This window comes from Brassica napus, chromosome C1, assembly GCF_020379485.1.
Source record: "Brassica napus cultivar Da-Ae chromosome C1, Da-Ae, whole genome shotgun sequence".
NCBI classification, from domain to species: Eukaryota; Viridiplantae; Streptophyta; class Magnoliopsida; order Brassicales; family Brassicaceae; genus Brassica; species Brassica napus.
Genome location: NC_063444.1, coordinates 7,878,041 through 7,902,300, shown reverse-complemented (window position 1 = coordinate 7,902,300; position 24,260 = coordinate 7,878,041). Strand labels below are relative to the sequence as shown.

The 24,260-nt window shown below is 36.7% G+C and overlaps 5 protein-coding genes across 12 annotated transcripts; 3 read left to right on the top strand and 2 right to left on the bottom strand.

Moving 5' to 3' along the window:
- Positions 1-2,870: 2,870 nt before the first annotated feature.
- Positions 2,871-4,638, bottom strand: LOC111202165. Of its 5 annotated transcripts, none has more exons than XR_007318380.1 (4): positions 3,980-4,638; positions 3,718-3,839; positions 3,325-3,362; positions 2,871-3,166 (listed from the first exon to the last, which is right to left on the bottom strand). XR_007318380.1 is itself a non-coding variant. In XM_022694596.2 (4 exons), the coding sequence occupies exons 1-4, from the start codon at positions 4,039-4,041 to the stop codon at positions 3,073-3,075; spliced, it is 303 nt and encodes a 100-aa protein (XP_022550317.1). In that variant the 5' UTR covers positions 4,042-4,615; the 3' UTR covers positions 2,871-3,072. The 5 variants fall into 5 exon arrangements, 1 of the variants encoding a protein (XP_022550317.1); XR_002655028.2 differs by having other exon boundaries at positions 3,947-4,634; XR_002655030.2 differs by having other exon boundaries at positions 3,718-3,826; positions 4,091-4,622.
- Positions 4,639-5,382: 744 nt separating this feature from the next.
- LOC106423208 (4-coumarate--CoA ligase-like 6) lies at positions 5,383-8,372 on the top strand. Of its 2 annotated transcripts, none has more exons than XR_002655027.2 (6): positions 5,383-6,783; positions 6,870-7,059; positions 7,329-7,474; positions 7,547-7,610; positions 7,777-7,879; positions 7,990-8,372. XR_002655027.2 is itself a non-coding variant. In XM_013863997.3 (6 exons), the coding sequence occupies exons 1-6, from the start codon at positions 5,692-5,694 to the stop codon at positions 8,113-8,115; spliced, it is 1,725 nt and encodes a 574-aa protein (XP_013719451.1). In that variant the 5' UTR covers positions 5,383-5,691; the 3' UTR covers positions 8,116-8,372. The 2 variants fall into 2 exon arrangements, 1 of the variants encoding a protein (XP_013719451.1); XM_013863997.3 differs by having other exon boundaries at positions 7,543-7,610.
- A 3,471-nt stretch (positions 8,373-11,843) lies between these two features.
- Positions 11,844-13,465, top strand: LOC106423206 (vacuolar protein sorting-associated protein 25). Of its 2 annotated transcripts, none has more exons than XM_013863995.3 (7): positions 11,844-12,029; positions 12,245-12,321; positions 12,415-12,554; positions 12,748-12,801; positions 12,880-12,968; positions 13,058-13,133; positions 13,231-13,465. In XM_013863995.3, the coding sequence occupies exons 2-7, from the start codon at positions 12,263-12,265 to the stop codon at positions 13,350-13,352; spliced, it is 540 nt and encodes a 179-aa protein (XP_013719449.1). In that variant the 5' UTR covers positions 11,844-12,029; positions 12,245-12,262; the 3' UTR covers positions 13,353-13,465. The 2 variants fall into 2 exon arrangements, with proteins under 2 accessions (XP_013719449.1, XP_013719448.1); XM_013863994.3 differs by having other exon boundaries at positions 11,856-12,158.
- Positions 13,466-14,454: 989 nt separating this feature from the next.
- On the top strand, positions 14,455-16,890 carry LOC106423247 (probable xyloglucan endotransglucosylase/hydrolase protein 29). 2 transcript variants are annotated; one of them, XM_048745505.1, is made up of 4 exons: positions 14,455-14,838; positions 15,389-15,489; positions 15,582-15,790; positions 16,240-16,890. In XM_048745505.1, exons 1-4 carry the CDS (start codon positions 14,628-14,630, stop codon positions 16,775-16,777), a joined length of 1,059 nt encoding a protein of 352 aa, XP_048601462.1. In that variant the 5' UTR covers positions 14,455-14,627; the 3' UTR covers positions 16,778-16,890. The 2 variants fall into 2 exon arrangements, with proteins under 2 accessions (XP_048601462.1, XP_048601463.1); XM_048745506.1 differs by lacking the exon at positions 15,389-15,489 and having other exon boundaries at positions 14,749-14,838.
- A 2,505-nt stretch (positions 16,891-19,395) lies between these two features.
- On the bottom strand, positions 19,396-21,615 carry BNAC01G11490D. The gene has a single exon (XM_048745504.1). It carries the CDS (start codon positions 20,124-20,126, stop codon positions 19,791-19,793), a length of 336 nt encoding a protein of 111 aa, XP_048601461.1. The 5' UTR covers positions 20,127-21,615; the 3' UTR covers positions 19,396-19,790.
- Between the last annotated feature and the right edge of the window lie 2,645 nt (positions 21,616-24,260).

Below are 24,260 nucleotides of genomic sequence, written 5' to 3'. Positions count from 1 at the left end.
CAAATTTATAACTGGAATCATGGTAAATTGGTAATACAATGTATTGCAATGTTTGTAGAAAGTAAACATATACTTGAGTCGTTGAGTTCTATTAGAATAATGATAACATTTTCTTCTTTTTTTTTGGAGGGACGAAAAAAAAAATTATAGTGTTTTCATCATGGATTTTATTTTTGATGGAGGAACAAAAAAAAAACAAATATTAATCCAAAGAAGACTATGCAAAATACAACACTTCTTTTTCATTCTGTAAAAGAAATGCAACACTTCATTATGATTAAGAGTTTAGTAAAATATGATACTCATACCTGTACTTCCATTGTTGCTGATAGTCCTTTTTGTAGTGTTAGATATTTTTGCTCTTTCCACGTTTTTTGAAATCTGCATCAATTAATCATTATGTATGCTGTTAGCCATAAGATACAATTTCATTAAACATGCAATGAAAGAAAAATAAAATAGAGACTTTTGAAGAGTAACATAGAGACAGAAAAACTTTTTTTGTACACTTTGCCCTCCGTCTCAGATTTGAAAAATAAATGTTACCTTGAGATTTAATGAGAAGAACTTTTTCATGTGAGCCAGTGAGACTTGATAAAAAAATGTTGTATGAAGTAGAGAAAAGACTCAAAAGAGTGAGAACCAAATATATTGAGCAAGAGAAAGTTATGCAAATATGATAGAAGAATTTATTTTAGAGAAGAACTGTTGCATTTCCACATCGGGTTTGTAGATCAGAGAAATAGTATTTTTTTTTAGTAACAGACAGTTATAGAATAACCTTTCACAAACATAGATTGTAACATAGAGCAGTTACCTGAAGATTGGTGGTTAGTGGGTGATCATAGTGAGTGGCGTGATGGACTCAGAATTTTTTTATTTTATTTTGTTTAATGAATATCAAAATTGGTTGGAAAGTTTTGTTTTTTTTATTTAAATATTTTAAACTAATTTAATTTTAAAATTATGTGGCATAATACGATTGGCTGAGTGACTTGTGTTTTACTATATAAAGGATATAGTTATTTTATTTATTTTAAAATGAAAGGCTTTGTGATAACACCAGTAATATTTATGTTCTTAAATTCCTCTATTCTCGAATTTTATTTCATCAAGGAATGAAAGTTTTTCCTCCTTGGCTAGTCTTGCAAGTTATTCTCGTTGTCTCGAGTTCCTTATTGTGATTAGAAAAGACTTCCATCTTTTTCAAGTGGCGATCTCTCTCAGCTTCTTTGTGGAAGTTGTTTGGGTCTACTAAAGATTTTGGGAAGCGGTTCTCTCTCAAATGTTTCAAGATTCCAAACTACGAAACTCTTGCCTCCACGAGATTATTAAAACCTAGGTTTTGGCACATTTATCAAATAACTGAAGAACCGAACAGTTCGAATTTGGACCCTATTAATTATAGAGAAATTAGGACACACACCAAAGAACTTATGTGTTTTTAGCGATTTGCCAAATTTCACTGTTTGCCTTTTGATTGTGTAATTTATGGACTCTGTTACCCTTATGTTGGACAGTGTCAAGACCTACGGCTACATGTAGACAAAATCGAGTAAAAAAATCTCATAAGATCTTATCTTCTGCACCCAAATCTTTGTTATATGTAAGATCAAGGTGAGTTTACAAATTTCATTGTTTTTTAAAAATCAAGGTGAAATTCAAAATTGTTTTCTACCTTCCTCTTTCATCGCTATACTTCTAGTTAAACCCCGGCCATTTCATATTCACTAATAATTTTGGTACTCAATTTCTATTGACGAGGTAGCACCACCGTCCGCTACCGGAGAAGATTTTCCCATGGAGAAGAAACAGTGGGTGTGAGGGTAACACCATATCAGAAGCCTTGTCGTATTGACGTCGATAATTTCTGTGTTTACCCCTTTGGTAAATTGGTCAAAATTTCCGAGAAATTGTCAAGAGCGTTAGATAAAAGTATTCTTGGAGAGGAAGTGGAGGAAGATGAGATGTTAATGTTGTTACAAATCACCATTATCTACCTTTCTGGTAAACTAGCCTTCAAGTGATGAGCTTATCCACATGCTTACACAACTGCACAGCTTTTTGGCCTAATGTTTTTTGTACCAAACCTAAGCGAAATTCATGTTTTTCTACACTTTACTTTTTACTAAACGCATGTGAATTTAATTGGTGTGTTGCAGATTGTTCCCAAGCTTGATACCAATAACTGTGGTAATGCTAACAATGGAATCAAACGAACCATAAAGGGCATTTCCTTGAGGATCTCTCGCTAAAGCCAAGCCAAGCCAAGCCGAAGAACCTGCAACATCTCTCTTTCGATAATTAAATTAATTACCAGCTCACAAAATTGCCGTAAACTTTATTTAATGGATAGTCAGAACATTTCGTGTACCATAACATTGAATTCCAGATAATTGAAAGTTAGGTTTCTCATTACCGTTAACAAACTATCAAACAAGTAACACATACAACTACAAAATTAACAAGCAATCTTATATCATAGACTGTAGGAGGTTTATGGTTTCGATTTATGGTTAACACTATAGAATGTAAGGGTATGATAATTTATAGCTAATCTTATTATTGATATGTTCATTAATTGTGTTAGCCATCCAAAAAGTGTTGTAGCTATCCAAGAGGAAAGTTGGACATCATCTAATAATTGACTTATATTTCTTCTCCATCTACTAGGTTTTAGGGTTAATGAAATGTTCATGGATAGTCAAAAAATGTTGTAACTATCCAAGAGGAAAATTTGACATCTAATAATTTGATCACTTATATGTCTTCTCCATATTTGTGCACATGTTTTTTTCAATCTTCTTGACTTATTGTATTGTGTGAAAATCACTTAGTCTGACCGGTTGTATTGTCACATGAAATACATATATACAACCAAACTTGTACATATTAAGTTAATCTGTTACGTACACGGTTACAAGAAAGTTTAACTATGCAAAAAAATCTCAGACCACACTAAAATCGCTGATAACCATCTTCCCAAACCCAAGAAAACAACAGTAACTGATGTCCAACCGCCATCAACGGTTACAAAAAGTTTTAGCCTCCCAAAAACAAATTGAACCCAAGTTAAATTTTACAATAACGGTCTTCCACGATCCGAAAACATGGGTGGATTGGCATTGGTAGACAGCCGTAGTTTGGATAGTTAGGAGTCAAATCCCTACAGAAAATAAGAAATAGAAATGCAATGAACATAACTTACAATATGTAAGTTTATTTAGGTAAATAACGCGCACCAATATTTTTCCTTCTAAATTTATATTTACATGGATATCTTTTTTATTAACTGTCCAATAGTATCACTTAGATAATACATACCAATCGTACCGCCTTAGACGTACCAATCCACCAACCTCCTGAGATCAAAAGAAAATTAATACAATTAGGGTTTATAAATACCTTATAATGTCATCATATTTCTTAAGTTTTGAACAAACTAAAAGGCTATAACTACTATGCGAAAGAACATACATTACATAGTACAAAAGTAAGATAACTCATTCTATTATCTGTATATGCAAACATATACACCAATAATTGTCCTTCGCCATGTATGTAATGCAACCCCAATCACCAATAAATAGACATAGGTAAATTGCCAAAACTATTGTTCAGCTAATATATATTGTAGTTGGTCTAAGAAAATTGTTATCTGGCTACTATTATATTTACACTTATAACTAACTATTTCACACTAACAAAAAGGATTACCTTCTTGGCTTTGTGGTTAATTTCCCCCACCATCATTTCACATTCCAAGGTTTGATTGATAGCCCTATCTCGGTACGAACATGAGGTGTGAATCCGGCTCATGTTGACCCTGCAACAACAAACTCTCACACACACACAAAAGGGAAAATATTAGTTCTAAGATCAAATTACGCCATTGAACAGAGTAAAGATGGTTAAACAAGACACATGTTGAGGAGCATGTAAGTACTTTGAGAAGGAGATTCTCGAGGTCGTTGTTTACCATATTCTAATAGATATCAGTTGACATAGAAGATCCAACCCACCATAACTTCCCAGTTCCATCACATGAGGAAGAAGAAGATTCCAATTAAAGAAATGTATATAAATTTACCTAAAGCTTGAAGCTTTTACTTTTTGCTAGAACCAGTGGGTCATCCTCTCAACTTCTTGACAGTAGGTGAGGTTCCCCCTTCACCAGATCCCCCACCTCATGAACTCATGGAGAAAGAACCATATGAACTCATGAATTATTCAGAATTCATGATCTACTTTATTTTTGTTTAGATTCAATAGGAAAAAAAAAAAGAACAGAGAAAAAAGATGAAGAAAAAATGACAGCGGCAATGAAAGAAGATGTGGTTTTGGGTTGAACAATCCACGGCACTGTACCTCTTCGTTTACAAAGATAAGTTTAGCAAATCTAACCCAAATCTTTTTATTATCTTTCCAAATCTACATAAATCTTGTTGTCAGCTTATATGTGTACATCATCTAGGTTCTGGAAGTGACTTCGTTGAGTATAAAGGATATTTGTGTCTTTCACCATAGTGATTGACCCCACGCGCAACAAACTTTTACTGTTATTGGCAAATCCCTAATTTCACCGTCTTCCTTTGGTTTTAAGCAAATTAGCTCATAACTATACTCCCTCCGTTTTTTAGTATAAGTCGTTTTTAGAATTGTGCATATAGATTAAAAAATCATTAATTTTTTATATTTTCTAAACAAAAAGATCATTTATTATTTACCTAACCACAAATCAACCAATAATAAAATAGAAGGTATATTATCATTGGTCATATAACATTAAGTGTTAATAAATTTTACATAGAAAATCGAAAACGTCATATAATTTGGAACATAAAAAATTCTCTAAAATGATTTATATTAAAAACGGAGGGAGTATTAATTTAGTAAAACAAACTAAACCGAACGTTTAACCCATATGCAAAACTTAGTTATTTTTCATTTTTTTATTTTATAATTGACACAAAATTAATGTTGGTTAACTGATAAATAAAAATCTGCACATTATTATTATGGTAATATAATTAACGATGTGATGTATTATTAAGGTAATATAATTAATGAAATTGTTAAACTGTGTTAAACTGAGTTATATATGAAAAGATAATTAATGTAATTATATTAATGAAATTACTAAAAAAATATTATATTTTTTTATTGATATATATGTTTCCAAACAATTCTCATTTATACTATTATTTATGGTTCAGTACCAAAATGTATTTCAGTTTTAACAAATTAGATATCTTATAAAATAAAATATTTTAAAAGGATACAATTCAGCGTTTTGAAAGCGCGGATGTAAGTTATATTTTTAAAGAAATAATTTACGACTAAAAGTCTATATCTAAAATTCTACAGCTACCGTATAAAATTTGACCATTTAAAATTTACAACAAATAGTTTAGAGCCACAGCTGTAAGCCTGTAACGATCAACCTCATGATCTCATTTTAGAAAAATCTTCATTGGTTGTGCATAACATAAACTCACGTTGATGAACGAAAGAGGACACTATCTAATTACCAAGTTTTTTTTTTTTTTTAAAGCAATTAAATAGTGGAATTATAAAACACGTTTAAAAATAGCGGCAACTCTTTCTCCGCCGCTACTGCTTCTACCTCTCTCTCTTTCTCTCAGCCGTCGCGACACTCTCTCTCTCTCTCTCTCTCTCTCTCTCTCTCTGATGGCGGCGACTCATCTTCACATATCCCCAAATCCTAAAATCCCAACGCCGTCTCCCCAAAACCCTCCTCCTCCCTGGTTCTCTCCCGACACCGGAATCTACACCAGCAAACACCCCTCCGTCCACCTCCCCGTCGACCCACATCTCGACGCCGCCTCCGCCCTCTTCTCCCACATACACACCATCGACGATCCTAATTCCGCCGCCTTCGTCGATTCCTTAACCGGATTCTCGATTTCTTACACCGAGCTCCAGGTCATGGTCGAATCAATTGCCGCCGCGATTCATCGCGACTTAGGCGTCCGACAAGGCGACGTCGTTTCGCTCGTCCTCCCTAACTCCCTCTACTTCCCGCTCCTTTTCCTCTCGCTGATCTCCTTGGGGACCGTTGTCACAACAATGAACCCTTCGAGTAGCTTGGGAGAGATCAAGAAGCAAGTTAGCGAGTGTAACGTCGCGTTAGCGTTTACTTCTCGCGAAAGCGTCGCGAAGCTGGCTTCTTTAGGGGTTGTGGTGATAAGGGTGCCCGAAAGTTACGATCTTGATTCGGTTCGAGTCGAGAACCCGAAGTTTTACTCAATCATCAAAGGAGGTTTTGATTTTGGGTCAGTAACAAAGCCTTTGGTTAAGCAAGACGACGTAGCTGCGATTATGTATTCATCTGGGACAACGGGAGCTAGTAAAGGAGTTATGTTAACTCATAGGAATCTCATTGCGTCAATGGAGCTTTTTGTTAGATTCGAAGCTTCGCAATACGAGCATCCAGGCTCGAGTAATGTTTATCTAGCGGCGTTGCCTTTGTGTCATATCTATGGTTTATCACTCTTTGTGATGGGGCTGTTGTCTGTTGGATCGACCATTGTTGTTATGAGGAGGTTTGATGTTTCTGATGTTGTTGATGTGATCGAGAGGTTTAAGATCACGCATTTCCCCGTTGTCCCTCCGATGTTGATGGCGTTGACGAAGAAGGCGAAAGGAGTTTGCGGGGAAGCGTTTAGAAGCTTGAAGCAGGTTTCTTCTGGAGCAGCTCCTTTGAGCAGGAAGTTTATTGAGGATTTCGTTGGGACTCTTCCTCATGTTGATTTGATTCAGGTTACTCTGAAGTTTTTATTGTTGGGAGTTTGTTAGTGAGGAGTGTTCTGTTTTAGCTGAAAGTGGAATCACTGTTTTTTTTGCAGGGATATGGGATGACTGAGTCAACCGCAGTTGGAACACGAGGGTTCAACACGCAAAAGCTTAGGAAGTATTCTTCGGTGGGACTACTTGCTCCTAATATGCAGGCTAGGGTAGTAGATTGGAGCTCTGGCTCTTTCCTTCCACCAGGTAACCGAGGAGAGCTCTGGATACAAGGTCCCGGTGTCATGAAAGGTAAAATAAATTCTTCTTATTCTACTTCTTTTTTTTTTCCTTGCCAAATAGTTAAAGAGCATATATAGGACTCTTGTCTCAACGGTTTACATCATAGAAGAGCTCTTGCATCGTCATTAAATGTAAATATAGATCGGATCTTCCAACTGTCGTGTGGAGTATTTTTATGAGTGTGTTAGAATATAGAGGAGGAGTTCTTGCTTGTCTGTTGCATGAACAGTTTTGATTTTACTGGAGAGAAATATAAACATCATTCAGTTATGTATCAGGATACTTGAATAACCCAGAAGCAACTGAGATGACAATTGTTGAAAAAAGTTGGCTACGGACTGGGGACATTGCTTATTTTGGTGAAGATGGTTATCTGTTTATTGTTGACCGTATGAAGGAGATTATTAAGTACAAAGGTTTTCAGGTACTGAACTCTCTTTCTTTATCTTTCATTAGATCACAGTGAGTGATCTCATGGGTCTTTTTTGGCAGATAGCACCAGCAGATTTGGAGGCTGTTCTTGTTTCACATCCTTTGATTATCGATGCTGCAGTAACAGCGTAAGTCTCAAAAAAATTGACAAATCTTGTTCTGCCTCTAAAGATTTTAATATAATATGTTTAATAAGTGGAAGATACTGGACAATGTTCCACACAGTGTATTATTCCAAATCAAAAGTATCCAAATTTGTGAATTAAGTTGTGACATAAGAGTTTTCTGTTACAGTGCCCCAAATGAAGAGTGTGGAGAGATTCCGGTAGCATTCGTTGTCAGGAGACAAGAAACAGCACTTTCAGAACAAGATGTAATAAACTATGTAGCTGCTCAGGTTAGGCTTTCTGCTAGTAAAGGGGTTTTGACATATTGGAAACGGAACATGTTTTCTACATGTGGAGATCGAGGAACTAATGTAATGTTTTTCGTTTTCTGTTTGAATAGGTTGCGCCGTACAGGAAGGTGAGGAAAGTGGTGATGGTTAGCTCAATACCAAAATCTCCAACAGGGAAGATATTGAGAAAGGAACTAAAGAGAATATTGACAAACTGTGTTTCTTCAAGACTATGATTCTTTCATAATCTAAAAGTTTCATCTTTTTGGGCAACACACAGAAAGATCCACTTGTGTAGCATTCAATTCGATTCTTTATTGGTTTTGTAACATCAAAAGAGACCAAGCATAAAGATGTGTGTTTGTAGTATCTGATTCTTCATGAATAAGATTCAGCAGTAGAGTTGTTGCAATCAGAAATCTCTGTAAGCCATTAAAAATGGTGAGCTCGCATTAGTTTTTATATTTATACCAGAGTCGTTTTTAAAGAGCTACATATTGTCTTAGGTCTGGACTGGATTGGTTATTTTGGATATTGGATAGTTTAAGGACCCTTTAAAAAAAACAATTGAATCGGTCTACCTCCGTTTTGAGGGCTCTGATCACCGCCCCCTCACATTATTTGATCAGACGGTTAAGCAGAAGCGTGTGAACTTCCGGTTTGATCGCAGACTCCGCAAGAAGCCAGAAATCCGTGAACTCGTGCAGACGCATTGGCCCAGTCCTGTTTCCGAATCGGTAATATCAAAAGCCACCAGGATCCGATGTAGAATCATTGAATGGACTAAAGAGCAAAATGCTAAAAGTTCTGAAATTATCAAATCAGCTCAAGAACAATTGGAGGAGGCCTTATCTGCTTCTGTGCCTGATCCTGACCGCATTTCCTCCATCACTCGTCTTCTCGAAAAAGCCTATTTAGAGGAGGAAGAATACTGGAAGCAAAGGAGCAGTATTCAGTGGCTACAGTGTGGAGACCGTAATTCGGGATACTTTCATGCAATAACACGGGGAAGGAAACAAGTCAACAAATTATCTATCATGGAGGATGATCAAGGCTTAATATGCGACAATGAAGAAGGGATAGTGAGGATCATCTCCAGCTATTTCCAGTCCATCTTCACTTCCTCCGGCACTGACTGCATTGAAACAGTCCATGAGGCCATCTCGCCATGTATCCCCAAAAAAACAAACGACCTCCTCACTACCATCCCGGACAGAGAGGAAGTCCGTCGAGCTGTTTATGCTATTCATGCAGACAAAGCCCCGGGCCCAGACGGTTTCTCCGCGGGTTTCTACCACTCGTATTGGGATATTATTGGCGAAGACATCTACCGTGATATCCGAGACTTCTTTGAGACTGGGCAACTTCACCGAAGGCAAAATGAGACTCACGTCCGTCTCATCCCAAAGATCTCCTGCCCTAGGAAAGTCTCTGATTTTCGCCCTATTGCTCTGTGTACCACACACTATAAAATAATTGCCAAAATCCTCACGAGTCGCCTCCAGCCGCTACTACCGCAGATTATCTCTCCACATCAATCGGCATTCGTTCCAAAACGAGCAATTGGCGACAACGTACTCATCACACACGAGATTCTTCATTATCTCCGTACCTCAAAGGCGAAGGTCCGCTGCTCAATGGCCGTGAAAACGGATATGAGTAAGGCCTACGACCGTATTGAGTGGTCTTTCCTAGAGGCGGTTCTTCGGAGAATGGGCTTCAGCGAAAAGTGGATCTCTTGGACGATGACCTGCGTCACCTCGGTTTCATACTCATTCCTAATTAATGACGGCCCGCAAGGGCGAGTGGTACCTTCGAGAGGAATCCGCCAAGGGGATCCTCTCTCTCCGTACCTCTTTATTCTATGTACTGAAGTATTATCGGGAATGTGTATGAAAGCTCAGCGTGCAGGTCTCATCCCGGGAGTAAAGGTAGCCCGAAATAGCCCCCCGATCAATCACCTCCTGTTCGCCGACGACACCATGTTCTTCACCAGATCGGATCATGCAAGTTGCGCAAATCTCCTGGCTCTACTTGCACAATACGAAAAGGCTTCCGGACAATGTATTAACCCAGCCAAGTCAGCCATCACCTTCTCCTCCAAAACGCCCCTACTTGCTAAAGACCGAGTTAAGCTCTCACTTGGTATAGATAAGGAGGGAGGCATCGGTAAATACTTAGGCCTCCCGGAACACTTTGGACGGAAGAAGCGCGACATTTTCAACAGTATCATTGATCGTATCCGTCAACGAGCAATCAGCTGGGCCTCTAGATACCTCTCGGGAGCGGGAAAGCAAGTGTTATTGAAGTCCGTCTTGACGGCTATCCCGTCATATGCCATGTCGTGCTTTCGACTCCCAGCATCTCTTTGCAAACAAATTCAGTCGGTTCTTACTCGTTTTTGGTGGGACGCGAAACCAAGTGTTCGAAAAATGTGTTGGATAGCCTGGTCGAAGCTCACATTACCAAAGAATATGGGTGGCCTTGGTTTTCGAGACATTGAGTGCTTCAACCAAGCTTTATTGGCGAAAATTGCTTGGCTCCTGCTCAAGGACCCTGAATCTCTCTTAGCGCAGACCTTAAGGGGAAAGTATCTCTTATCCTCTTCCATTCTAGACTGTCAATGTCCTAACTCTGCCTCTCATGGGTGGCGTGGGATTGTCTGGGGAAGAGATCTTCTTCTCAATGGTGTAGGGTGGAAGGTCGGCAATGGTGAATCCATTAGTGTTTGGACGGACCCCTGGCTCTCCCCGCTGTGTCCTTTGCGCCCAATGGGCCCCCCAGCCATTACTAATCAAGACCTTCGAGTCTCTGATCTCCTCCTGCCTTCTAGCGCTTGGGATTTGGAGGCCATCCGACAGCACTTGCCTCAATATGAGGATCTCATCTTACAAATCATTCCAAGCTCCTTTCAAATGAAGGATGAACTTGTGTGGCTCTACGATAAGACCGGAACGTACACCTCAAAGTTAGGGTACGCTAACGCTCGTCTGGAGACGCATGGCCCTCCAACTAATGAATTCCTGTGGAAGAAATGTATTTGGAACGTCAATACTGCCCCTAAGCTGCAACATTTCCTTTGGCGCGCAAAGAGTGGTGCCCTCCCGATGGGTTCAATGTTGCAAAGTAGAGGAATGCAGATGAACTCTCGTTGTAAACGCTGTGCTACGCTAGAAACTCCTCTCCACCTGCTACTAACTTGTCTCTTTGCGGTCCAGGTCTGGCAGGAAATTCCAGCTCTGTTTAAGCCTCCTGTTGACTCGATTAGCTCGATAAGCGAACTGCTCACCAGCAACACTAAAATGGTCAACCTCCCACCTACTGGTCTTGCATCTACTCCGCTATACCCCTGGGTTTATTGGCATTTGTGGAAAAACAGGAACTTATTTATCTTTGAGAATAAGGTTTGGTCGGCATCGGAGGTGGCTTTGAAAGTACTTCACGATGCTCGAGCATGGGAGGAAGCTACACGGTCTCGTTGCAAGCAAAAACCACAGCATGTCCGTTCCTCCCCCACCTCTCTTAGCACTGCTCGCCCGACTGTAGGCCACTGTTGCTTCACTGATGGTGCATGGGATCCTGTTCACAAGTTAGTGGACAGGGCTGGGTTATTTATGACCACCATGGTGTCTTGGTAAGACGCTGCTCATCTAACCGCTCTCATGTCGGCTCCCCTTTGGTGGCGGAAGCACTCGCGGTAAAGGCTGCTCTGTTAGACGTAGTCGACAATGATTTCTCTCAGTTGAACCTGTTCTCTGATTCGAAATCTCTCATTACTCTCCTCAACTCTTCATCGATCACTTTGGAACTCCAGAGTATTCTGTTTGATATTAGAGTATTGGATGATAAAATTAGGAACCGGATATTACAGAAAGGAAAATTTTATCCGAACAAAACGCGTGAATGTGTGTCATCATCAGCCTCTTTATATGCTTCTTCCATCCCCTAGACTTCTGATTTTAATCATTAACCACATAAAACTAGTATTAATTATTCTAGTTAATTTCACTTGTGCCCAATTAAGATAGACAGCATATCCACCCCGCAGAGTTGCAAACAAACCCAAGTCAAAATAGTTTTGAAACCAAAAAAGAGTTAGCTTTTGTGTTCTTTGTCGGGCTCCACATCTGGTTGGGTTTTAATCTGAGTGGTGGGTTTTCGGTACATCTTGTTTCAGTTAATGTCTCTGATTGGAAAGTCGGTTCCTTTTACTTCTGTATCCGATCAAGCTCTCCGGCACAGATTCTCGATCTGTTGTTCCTGGATTGAATCCGACAGGGTTGTTGCTAGATACGAAATATGTGTCTTGTCTGATTTTTACAGGCTCTGTTTTGTTTCTAAGCTTTCATGATTTTGTGAAAATAGATTTGCGAGGGTCAAAGGATGCAGAAACTGGGTGATTTCAAGCTTCCTCAGTTCTTCAATTATCCTCCATATTTCACGTATATCAATCTCTTCTTCTTCAAGTTTCTTTCTTTTCTCCCTTGAAAGATTATGGATTGATGATCGAAAGTCTGTATCTTTTTTGTCTACAGTTTGCAGCCTGTGAGGGACACTCGTGAGAAGCAAATACAGCTCTGGAAAGAGCTTATCTTGGACTTCTGCAAATCCCAAAAGGTCTTCCTGATCGGCGTTGAAGAAGACTTCCCTCTCTTCTCCAACTCTGCTATTGATCGTATGTTCCCCATTCCTGCCCCTTTTCCACTTTGATTACATGTTAGTTTTTCAACTAGGCTGCAGAATGGTTAACATCTTAGTAAGGAAAGGAACTATTAAGATATTTGTTCATTCGTTGTTAGGCTTCCACCGTTAATATTGCGCCTCTTTCTATGTTTTCAACATTTTTTAAGTTGTTTTTTGGTTTGTAGGAACTTTAAGCCATGAAGCAAGGGAAACTTTCCTCTCAGCCTTTGTTGGAGAAGGTTAGCTTCTTGTGATATAAGAGTTAGGTTCATTACACTCATGGTTTCGTTTTCATGTTTACGCCATTGTTTATCCAGGGCGTGCGGAGTGGCTAGATAAAGGTCATAGGAAATGTCTGATTCTCTGGCACCGGATTCAAGACTGGGCAGACATTATTCTTAAATTTGTGAGTCCACATGTCTGACTTTTTTTTTATTCTTGGTGTCTTGCTCCCTTCTCTAACCCATGTCATGTATGTTGTATTCTGTCTATAAGGTGAGAGAGAATGGTTTAGAGGACAGTGTTATGACTGTTGAAGAAATACGTTCAGGGACTGAATCACTTGGAACAGGTAGAATAAAAACCCTTTCAAATTTATGAATATGATTTTGGTTTGTGTCACATAATGCGAATGAAACTATTCTCTTTGGAATGTTCTTTTTTTTCAGAACTTGAAGGGATTGATCGGACGATTCTAATGAGAGCATTGAAGCTGCTAGAGAACAAGGGCAAGCTTGCATTGTTCAAAGGAACTTCAGCCGATGATGAAGGCGTCAAGTTCTCTGTCTGATGTCTTTTTGTCTTTGTCAACAAGGGGGGAAAATGGATAAACATCTTGATAACAAACTTTCATTCTGTAATCACAACTTTTGAGTTTTGTAGAATAAATCGTATTTTATAACATAACACTAGACAAACCATTGTCTCTTACTTAGCAGATGATGAATGATATCCATGTCTATCAGCGTATGTTATTTACTTATGCATTCATGATCACTTCTGTTAGAATTTTTGATGGTTTATTATTCTGCTGCTTTGGTATGAACTTTTAATGTGACAAATAACAACACGACGTAAAAGACATGAACAAATCTCTAAATTCCCCAAATACAAGAACGCATAACCATGTACTCAGTGATCTAAGAACTCGGGTTGAAAATGATTCATGTTTAGACAAAGATAAGAGACAGAGAGCTTTAAATCACTTAGAAAATTAAAGAGTTTGATGAATCTTTTCGTTACTTACTTTGAGAGAGCTTCATTGACAAGAAGCTAGTGGCAGGTTTTCCTTCTTTGTTCATGTCTGAATTGCATTCTCATCCTTGTCTTCTCCCACTTGCACTTCTTTTGTCTCAACCTCAAAAGTTTGGCTCTCTCTTCATCCTTCTTAGAACATAATTCTAGAACGTTATCACCATCCTACAAATGGACAAGATAAAATCAAAGATATGGTCTCAAGAAAACATAACAAGGAACCAAATGGTTTCATCAATTTTTTTTTTTTAATAATTAGGAGGTTTGAAGGCCCGTACATCTTTGGTTAGGTTAGGTTAGGCTAGGTTAGGTTGAGGTCCAAATTATGATAAATTAATCATTTTTATATTTCCACAACGGAAATCAAATATATAACCTCTTAAGCCCCTACTATTGATCCACAAAAATTTAGCCACACCATCAGTTATAACATCCTTGATAACAATTATGAAAATATAAAAAAGTCTTCAATAAAATTTGAATACGAATTTTTTTTTGTAGATTACTATACAACGTATGTGACCTTCACTGAAATTCTCAACTGTATGTATAAATAAATCGTTTTTTTTAATACAAAATATTGAAAATGAACGATGGCAATTCGGTAGATAAGTAAGGAAAGGAATAGTCTTTTTAAACAACTCCCACAAATGATAGAAGCAAAACTTAGACAATTCCATGGTCTTCTCTTTCCCACTTTGACGCATCTTAAGCAAAGAAAAAACACCAACAAACATCTTAGACCATACAAAGAAAGAGAAAAACCAAACAACTTTTCTCTTTGTTCCGAGTTTGCAAAGAACCTAAGAATATGAGAGATTCAATATACCTTTTATGGATTAATCATGGATTAAAGGTGATGATGGTGATGATGATGTTCGTATCATGGAGAGGTGTTTTGGGATTGGAGAACATAAACCCCATATTCTTCGATGAAGGTCTTTCTCATTTATTTGGTGAATCTAATCTCATCCGATCTCCTGATGATCGCAGCGTTCGATTACTCCTCGACAAATATACCGGTAATTTTCTTGTCTTTCAAGTTATGATATAAATAGAACAGTGTGAAGATTTCTCAAGAACATATAATTAGTTTCACGTTAAGAGACTCGACTTTTAAGTTTTTGATGATGATCATCATTTGTAAGTTTAATTTTGTGGGTTGCATGAACATATTAATAGATAGACATGGTAATTCGATTATGGTGATAGATAACATGATTATGCGATTATATACCATCTTTTACCAAACATGAAATTTTGCAAGAAAATCTTAATTTATATTCCATGTTATCCAATTAACATTATTAGGCGATTATACCATCTTTTTACCAAACATGAAATTTTACAAAAGCTTGATTTATATTCAGTCAATATGTAAAGGTACATGATGTAGTAGATGAGATTTCATTGTTCCAAGTTTTCAAGTTTGTTAAGTTTCTTTTTCAATTTCATAAATTTAATTAGTTCATTTTCAACAATTAATTATCTAGTAAATGTCACTAATCAAAGTCGTTGAGTTTTAATTATATAGATTTTAATACGAAATTGTTTTCAAAATGAATTCAATAGGGTCAGGATTTATATCTTCAAACATGTATCAACATGGATTTTTTAGTTCGTTGATAAAGTTGCCAGGAGCTTACACGGCCGGTCTTGTAGTAGCCTTCTATGTAAGTCACTATTTTTTTTTCAGTTTCCTTATTAGTGTACTAAAAACACTTTTTAAAAGTGATTGAATGCAAATGACGTTGATATGATATAGACGTCAAACGGCGATGTGTTTGTGAAGACCCACGATGAATTAGACATAGAGTTCTTAGGAAACGTTGAAGGGAAGCCGTGGCGGTTTCAGACGAATATGTACGGAAACGGTAGCACAAACCGTGGCCGAGAAGAACGCTACCGTCTTTGGTTTGATCCGTCCAAGGAGTTTCACCGTTATAGCATCCTTTGGAACCCTACCAAAATAATGTTAGTTTCCTCTTTCTCACAATCCTTTCTCTATATAAGTCAACAATTTTACTTAATTATGCTCATTGGTTATAAGAGTTGTTAAACAATCAAAATTTCAAGACCGGTGCATGCATGTAGTTCTTAGTTAGGTGATCTAGACTGGTGCATGTGGTTTTGATAGTGTGCATGAGGTATGTATGTTGAATATAAAGTAAGTGGTTGTTGTGTAGTATACATTTTAGTAAATGCAAAAAAGACACGGCAAGTCCAGTCTCATTTACACGCATGAGAGTACTGGTGGGCACGTCAAACGCATATTTCAAATTTAGTCTTAGTTTGATTAACAATGGATCGGTTTAGGTCATCAAAATTTGAAAACCTCATGGGTAAAATCTTTCTCTAGTTAGCCAAGAAAATATGCAATATAACATTCAATATCACAATGTTGGCTAGTTTATGATATGCAGATTTTGGGTAGACGATGTGCCAATAAGAGAAATCATAAGAAAAGAAGAAATGAAAGGAGACTATCCACAAAAACCAATGTCTCTCTACGCAACCATTTGGGACGCCTCAAGCTGGGCTACTTCCGGCGGTAAATTCGGCGTCGACTATGCATTTTCACCTTTCGTCTCCGAGTTCAAAGACGTTGCTCTAGACGGTTGTAATGTCTCCGACTCATTCCCCAACAACAACAACAACAATACCGTTGGTTATAACTACATCAACTGTTCTGCTTCCGACCAAGATCTCATGACTAGTGATTACTCAACCATTAGTCCTAAACAAGCAGCTGCGATGAGACGGTTCCGGGAACGTTATATGTATTATTCGTATTGTTACGACACCGTGAGATACGCCGTGCCTCCACCTGAGTGTGTGATCGTGACGGCTGAGAAGAACCGGTTTAGGGATACTGGACGGTTAAAGTTTGGTGGTAGTCATAGAGCACGGAAAAGACGGAAGCGGAATCGGTCTACGCCTGTGGTTTCGGCTGATCAATAGCATTAATTAGTTGAATTTAAATCCCGAATGTGTATATATAGTGTTTAATTAAATAGATCATGAATAATATACATTTATAAAATTCATCAAATTTTATTTTATTTTAATTTATTTATCCCGCTGTAAATGATGCATATGTTAAAAATATTCAGGAAAAATTGTTTTTTAGACCAAAAAAATGGTAACTATATCCAATCAAACTAATCTCATATATTTTGTGTCCCATTTGGCTAATTATTTTCAAAATTACAATAATACCCCATAATTTTAATTATAAATTTGAAATTACAATAAACAAAACATATGTTAAATATTAAAATATAATAAATAATTAAAGTAATTAAAATTAAAAAACATTAAAAATCCTTAAATAAATAAATAAAAACCCTAAGCCTACACTTTATGTCCCACGATTTTTTTTTATATTTTTTTTTGAAAAATCGTTTTTTCATATATGGAAACTGAATATTTTCAAAACGATCTTTTTTTTTTTTTTTTTCTGAAAATTTGTTTTTTCATATAAGGAAACTGAATATTTTCAAAGCGATTTTATTTTATTTTTTATTTTTTCTGAAAAACGTTTTTTTCATATATGAAAACCGAATATTTTCAAATATTTTCTTCCCATATTTTTCGGAACTGATTATTCTTATCCGTAGAATATAGTAAATGTGTAGAACTCGTTTTCTACAGGTTTTTAGATTTATAGTAATGTGTAGATTTTGATTTTGATTTCTACATGTTTTAGATTTATAGCAGTGTTTTTAAAACCGGACCGGAAGCTGAACCGGAAATATTTTGGGTCACGGTTCAATATGGTTCGACCAGATCAAATCTGGTTCAATAATATGGTTTAATATTTTTTTAGTATTTAAATATAAAAGTAATATTAGTAAACATGATGCATAGTTAAAATATAAATCAATTTTGAACATAAAATATTATAAATATAAATTAGTTTTTTGTTTATATGGATGATTTATAGATTTTTGATAGTTTTAGTGGTTTTTATTGGTTTAATAATTTTGAAATAAAATCCGGCTATGTGGCCGGTTCATGGTCCAACCAATTACTAGACCAACCCGGCTATATAACCGGTTCATGGTCGAACCCGGTCCAACCATCGGGTCGGTCCGGTTTTAAAAACATTGATTTATAGTAATCTGTAGATTCCGATTTCTACAGATTTTAGAACGATAAGTTAAGTGCGGAATGTGTATTCTAAATATTTTTAGAGTACTATTATTTACGTAGATTATGTATTCTAAAAATAGTAGATTCAATGAAAAAAATGGATTTTATTTTCTACTTCGTAGAATGTTAATTCTACTTTATGTAGAACAAAATCTGAAATTATGATTTAAACATTTTTAAAATTGAAAAAATACCACTAAGTTTATATGGGTATTTCATCGGTAATTACTATTTTTCCAAAAAAATTTAGTTTGTAAAACTATTTATTTGATTTATTTTCAAAAATACTAAAAGACATTAGAGATAAAAATGGTACAAAATATGAATTAGCCTAATGAAACATAGTTATCATTATTTTTATCTAAAAAAACAATTTTCTCAAATATTTATTACAAAATGAAATACTGACTTAAAAAAATTGACAAAAAATAATGATAATATGTAACCTTCACCGTTTGATAGTTCAACTTCGATATACACCGAAAATCTACGACTAGTGGCTAATTAATCTGAAGATAGGTATAATGTACATATGAGTGTCAGCAAAGACTTTATTTGATCTAATTTTTTAAAGCATATATGAAATGTAACATTCCATAAACATAAGATAATTTCCACATGTTGATTAATTTAAACCAATGTGTATATACTTGAACCATATACCCAAGTAACCCAACCCAATGTCAAGCTGATTTTTAAGGTATCAAATTGTTTATTTAAACAAATATTTTATTAATTATATAATGATTAGATTCGCTTAACATTACTTTCAAAGTATCTCTACCCCTCGGCCGAGTTTCACAATGGGAGGAATAGTGTAAGACAAATAGTGTAAGGATTTCATCGTATCAGTCTGTCCGTAAGAGGTTCAAGGACTTGATCCTTAAGACAGGTGGCATCGGGTTATTGGGCAGGTGATGTTTTGAGTTTGGTTTTGTCGGCAATTTACGGTTCGTTTTGTTTTTTTTTTCAATCGATTTGGAGATTTTCGTTTGAAATTAGGGTTTCATTTGATGATGTTTACAAATATCCATAATATTCTCGGCATTCGGGATGATGTTCACGATACCCAGGAACATCATCGATTGAAATATGATTTAATAGAAATATTTGGAACAAATTTGGTGATTCATAATCATGTTGTATTTTTAAATTTAATCATCTTAAATATTTATAAGCTCTCATGTTGTATCTTTATATTTAATCATATTTTTATCTAATCATCTTATAAACTCTTATGTTAAGTTATTCTATTTAATCATTCAATATATAAAAAATTAAATTTCACTAAACAAAATTTTTTTTTTTTTTTAATTCCTAAGGATTCCAACTTCGGGTTCACCATTGTACACACATTTTTCACAAGAGTCCTTAACTATTCAAAAAAAAAAATTGATAATTTATTCCTAAGGATTTTCCATAATGGATATCACCCATTGTGGATGCTCTTAAGGCTCATGAATGTGAACCAAATACAAGCTCTTTTTTTTTTATCAACTACCAAATACAAGATCTACAAGCCAAGAAACCAATTACTTCACAAGCAAACTCATATAGCATAACTCGACTTAACCTAAGATTTTATTCTTATTGGTTTTCCTCTTCTCAAGAAACCAAACAATAATTTAACATGAAATTGTTATTATTAAGTTAACATCTTACAATATTAAATAATGGAAGATTATTCCCAACACTAAACTTTTCTTTCACCATATTAAAAAAAAAATTGTGATTCCATTCGGTTATCTTCAAAGCTGTTTTATACAAATACAACAAAAGCAATCTAAACCAGATCGGTTCTCATTTTATTTTGGAACAATTAAACTTCCAAAAAACCGGTCATCCTAAGAACGGAGTTCCGGTGACGACTTAAGTCTCTTCCTTTAAGGGTACAGAAGGAAAACGCCATTTGCGCTTCCGTTCTTCGTTTTCCGATTATGACATGTGGAGGAGTTATACTCTCCTTCCCCTCCTCATCCTCCTCCTCAACCGTACACGGTAAAATAGTTCTTGACGGAATTCTCACCGGAGATGACTTCTTCTCCGTGGCCATCGGCTGTCTTTTGGTGTTTTCTTTGTTGCTACTCTTGACGTTGTTACTCATGAAATATTCATCGGAAAATGTAATCTCGGATTCTTGAAATTCTTCTGACATTGAAAGAAAAAGTTGTGCCAACAAAAGTTAGGGATTATTTTGGTTGAAGAGCGGCGAGGTAGGAAAAGAAGACACAACTGTGAGAAAAGTTGGAACTTATATAGACAAAGACTTCGCAAATAGAATCTCATGTTTTACACGTATATATATGTACTTATGTGTGTGTATATATACGTGTAAGTATTAATATCTTGTGTTGCATCAGATGACGCCATCGTGAACGTGTTTGAGTGAAGTCAAGGGATTCGATATTGTAATAATTAATTAATCATTAAGGATGGGATTACACAAGTATTTATATACACTTACACATCATTTTTGCTACAGTATAATGGGATAATTTGGTGTTGGTACGTAATTAGTAACAACTTTAAATTTGCATGATTATTAAAAAACCAGAATAAATTCTCCAATATATTGTAAGGTCTTAGATTGTATTACTGTCTTAAACCTTAGTTCCTTAGCTAGATTTGTTTAGCTAATGCTTGATCAATTAACCTTGATACAATTTGTTTGTTTGTTGTATAGGAGACAAGACACAAAGCTTTGGTTACCCAGTTCCCTTTGCGGTACGTCTGGGGAAGAACTACGCTTTCAATCCACTATCTCAAGTACAAAGAGTAATACAAGAGAAGTAAAGCTCTAATCACTTCTACACCGAATAATAGAGCTATGAACTATATATCTAGTTCTTATAACTTGATTGATGTATGCTCAGGTATGCTACGACGATCTTTTAACCAAGACAATCAACTTTCACCTGCTCTCCACAATCTGATGTTGTTGCCGTCCTCTTCAAGTCACCCACCTTTTCCTCTTTTATACGGGCATCTCAAATAACCCTAAAAGAGATGGGTCTTGGTGCTGAGAATCTTCGCAGGCCTTTAGTTATGACTTGTGGGCTTTTCGGTTTAGCCCATGATGAGGATCAGAGACAACTAACCCGACAACTAACCCGACAATCTCCACCTTTGTCTATGTCCGAGTCTTCAAACGAGCTTCTCAGTCTCTCTCTCTCTCTCTTCACCGACTTGTCGTCTCCCTCTTTCTTCCTTTTTCACCGACACTACAAGAAAACATATTTTTTACGAGGGCGGTATTCGTTGTAAATTCGTCGTAATAGGGGCTTTACGACGAATTAACATCGATACGCGTTTCGTTGTTAAACGCTCGTCGTAACGGAGGTTTCGTCGTAAAGTCCTAGTTACGTTTACGAGGAAGTCAATTCCTCGTAAAGCGGAAGGAAACTATTCGTCGTAATGCCCTCGTAAATGACGATGTAAATACCTCGTAATAGTTCGTTGTAAAAGCCACGTAAGGCTTCCACGTAAAGTCGATGTAAACTTTACGAGGACTTTACAACGACTCCATGTAAATTCCTCGTAAACGTTACGAGGACTTAACGTGGAATTTTACAACGAATTTACATCTCCATATTTAAAATATTAATTAATTATAATAATTATATAAATTTTATAAAACAATAATTTTAAAATTTAAAATATTTGAAATAAATTAAATATGAAACCAAATAATTTTTTAAAAAAAACTATAAATTCATTAATTAAATAGAATTTAAATTTTTTATACAAAACAAAAGAAATTAAAAAAAGGAAACTAAAGGCCAACATCATCGTCATCGAAGTAGTTGGCTGAGGGGTTCGGGTCTGTGGACGTTCCTGCTTTGGGATCCGGCTGGCTCATCCCGAGAGCTGCTCGTCTCTCCGCCAAAGCTCTCTGCAAAGTTGGATTTCCCTACGCCATCACATCCAGCAAACCCTCGAGAGAGTCCAAACGCTGCTGCCGGGTATCCATGCGAGCCTGCATCCGGTCGTTGTCCTGGTCCCGTCTCGAATAGTATGACGAAGTCGCCCTTGCAACTTCGTTAATGGAACCTATTCCGACCGTCCTTCCCTTCTTTCTAGGAGCCACCTATATGTATATATATAAAAACGTATTTAGAGTTAATAATAAAATAAAGAAAAAAAATTAAAATTATTAAGTTTTACCTCCTCGAAGATCCGGTCTACCTCTTCGGTTGACAACTTGACGGGTAATCCATCTGCAGACTGTTGGGTAAGTTGCGTCTCTTGCTCTTCAACCCGAGACGCCACAGCGTTGAAGAGTTTCTCGGATGCAGGATCCACAAAAACCCCATCTGGTGAGGCGTGAGTCATCTTGAATAAGTCCGAGAGAGATGGCAAAACTCCCGTCTTCTCCAACTAATAAACAGCAATAATAAATAAATTAAATATAATTAATAAATACAAGTTTAAAATAATGAAAATTATAAATTTAAATAAAACTTACATCTTCGAGACGAATTCCGGCATTGGGTTTTTGGCCGGTTCTATGAACCATGGGCAAATGGCCATCTTTATCCCTCGTTCTTCGGGAAGCGGAGCAGGAGTTGGCTTTGCGGATGGAGCTGGGTTCGTTCCAATAGGTGATGAGGCCATCCCATGCTTCCTTTGTGACCCCGCTCGACTTCCCCTCATAGCCGTAAATCTCCCACTTGTCCTTCCAATCGGAGACGGTGTTGCAAAGACGAGTTTTCGCCTTTGCAATAAATTCGCCTTCACCCTCTCGGTGATTCTTACGGACCAGTTCCACCTTTGCTGAAAAAACAAACATTTTAAAAGATTAGAAAAAAAATAATAATTATTTAATTAACAATAAAAATATTAATAATATGTAAATATAATTACCGCAAAATATTTAAACCACGTCGTCTTGACGTGATCGGGAGTCATGGTCCAGTTGGGATAAGGGCCGTCATAATATCCCTTCATCGTCTCTGAAACGCTCCGGCTAACACGGTTGTTAGCCCCAAACCTGCAAATATAACAAATTTGTTAAAAAAATTGATCAAAGATTTTAAATTTAAAATTAATAATTTTATGTACTTACCAATAAGTACCCGGGGGCCTATCGGGATCCAGAACGTGTAAACCCTCTCGTCCGGGCTGGGCAAGCAAATCCTCGACGGTGTATCTTGCGAATGGTGCATGAGCTGGCACCCGCAAATCGGGATGAACTGCAGCCGGTGGGGCAGGCTGATCCGGGGCGACAGGTGGAGCTGGTGGGGGAGGCATCTGAGATGGAAGAGGAGGAGGGGTCGAAGAAACTCTCCGAGATGTGTGAGAGCCCGGAACTGTCCCGGAAGAAGACGATGGACCGCTAGAGGAAGATCCATCGCCAAACAAATCCGCATACGTAGGTGCAGGAGCTGCTGGTCTCGGTCTAGGAGCCATCTAGAAAATTTAAAAAATTAAATTAATATATATCCTAAACGAATTGTTTAAAATAATTTTCTAAACTAATCATCTAAACTAATTCCGTTAACTAATCACCTAAACTAATCCCCTAAACTAATCACCTAAACTAACCACCTAAACTATAAAAAAAAAAAAAAAAAAAAGATAGAGAGAGAAAGTTACCTTAGAGGGGGAGAGGAGTTAGGGAGGAAGATACGAGCAGTGCTCGTCTGAAAGACTTCTCCCATATATATAAAAATGGTTTCCTCGTAACTTCGTCGTAATGTTACGAGGAAGTTACCAGACCCGTGTTTTCGTTTACGACGAAGTTACCAGGCCCGTGTTTTGGTTTACGACGAAGTTACCAGGCCCGTGTTTTTTCATTTACGACAAAGTTACCAGGCCCGTGTTTTTTCATTTACGACGAAGTTACTAGGAAATAGTATTTTATGTTACGACGAATTTACATGGAAATAATATTTTATGTTACGACGAAGTTACCAGACCCATGTTTTTATTTACAACGAATTTACGAGGAAAGTATGAAACCCCGAAAATCAAATCCCTAAACCCCAAAGTTATCATCTTTACCATTATCACTCATTCATACTTTCATCCTCTTTATCCAACTAAAACCCTTAACTTCAACAAAATAAAATTTTTTACCTTAAGAAATAGATATTATACAAGACAACTTATAGTACACATACATTAAGTATCTCACTTAAGCAATAAAAAACAACATTGGGTACAATATTTTGTAAAGATAAAAACAACATTTGTTACATATATTACATCATTCTGAATCGTTTGAGTTCTCATCAACATCTGAACAGTCATCGTCGTCACTACAATCGAACTCGTCTTCACGTGCTTC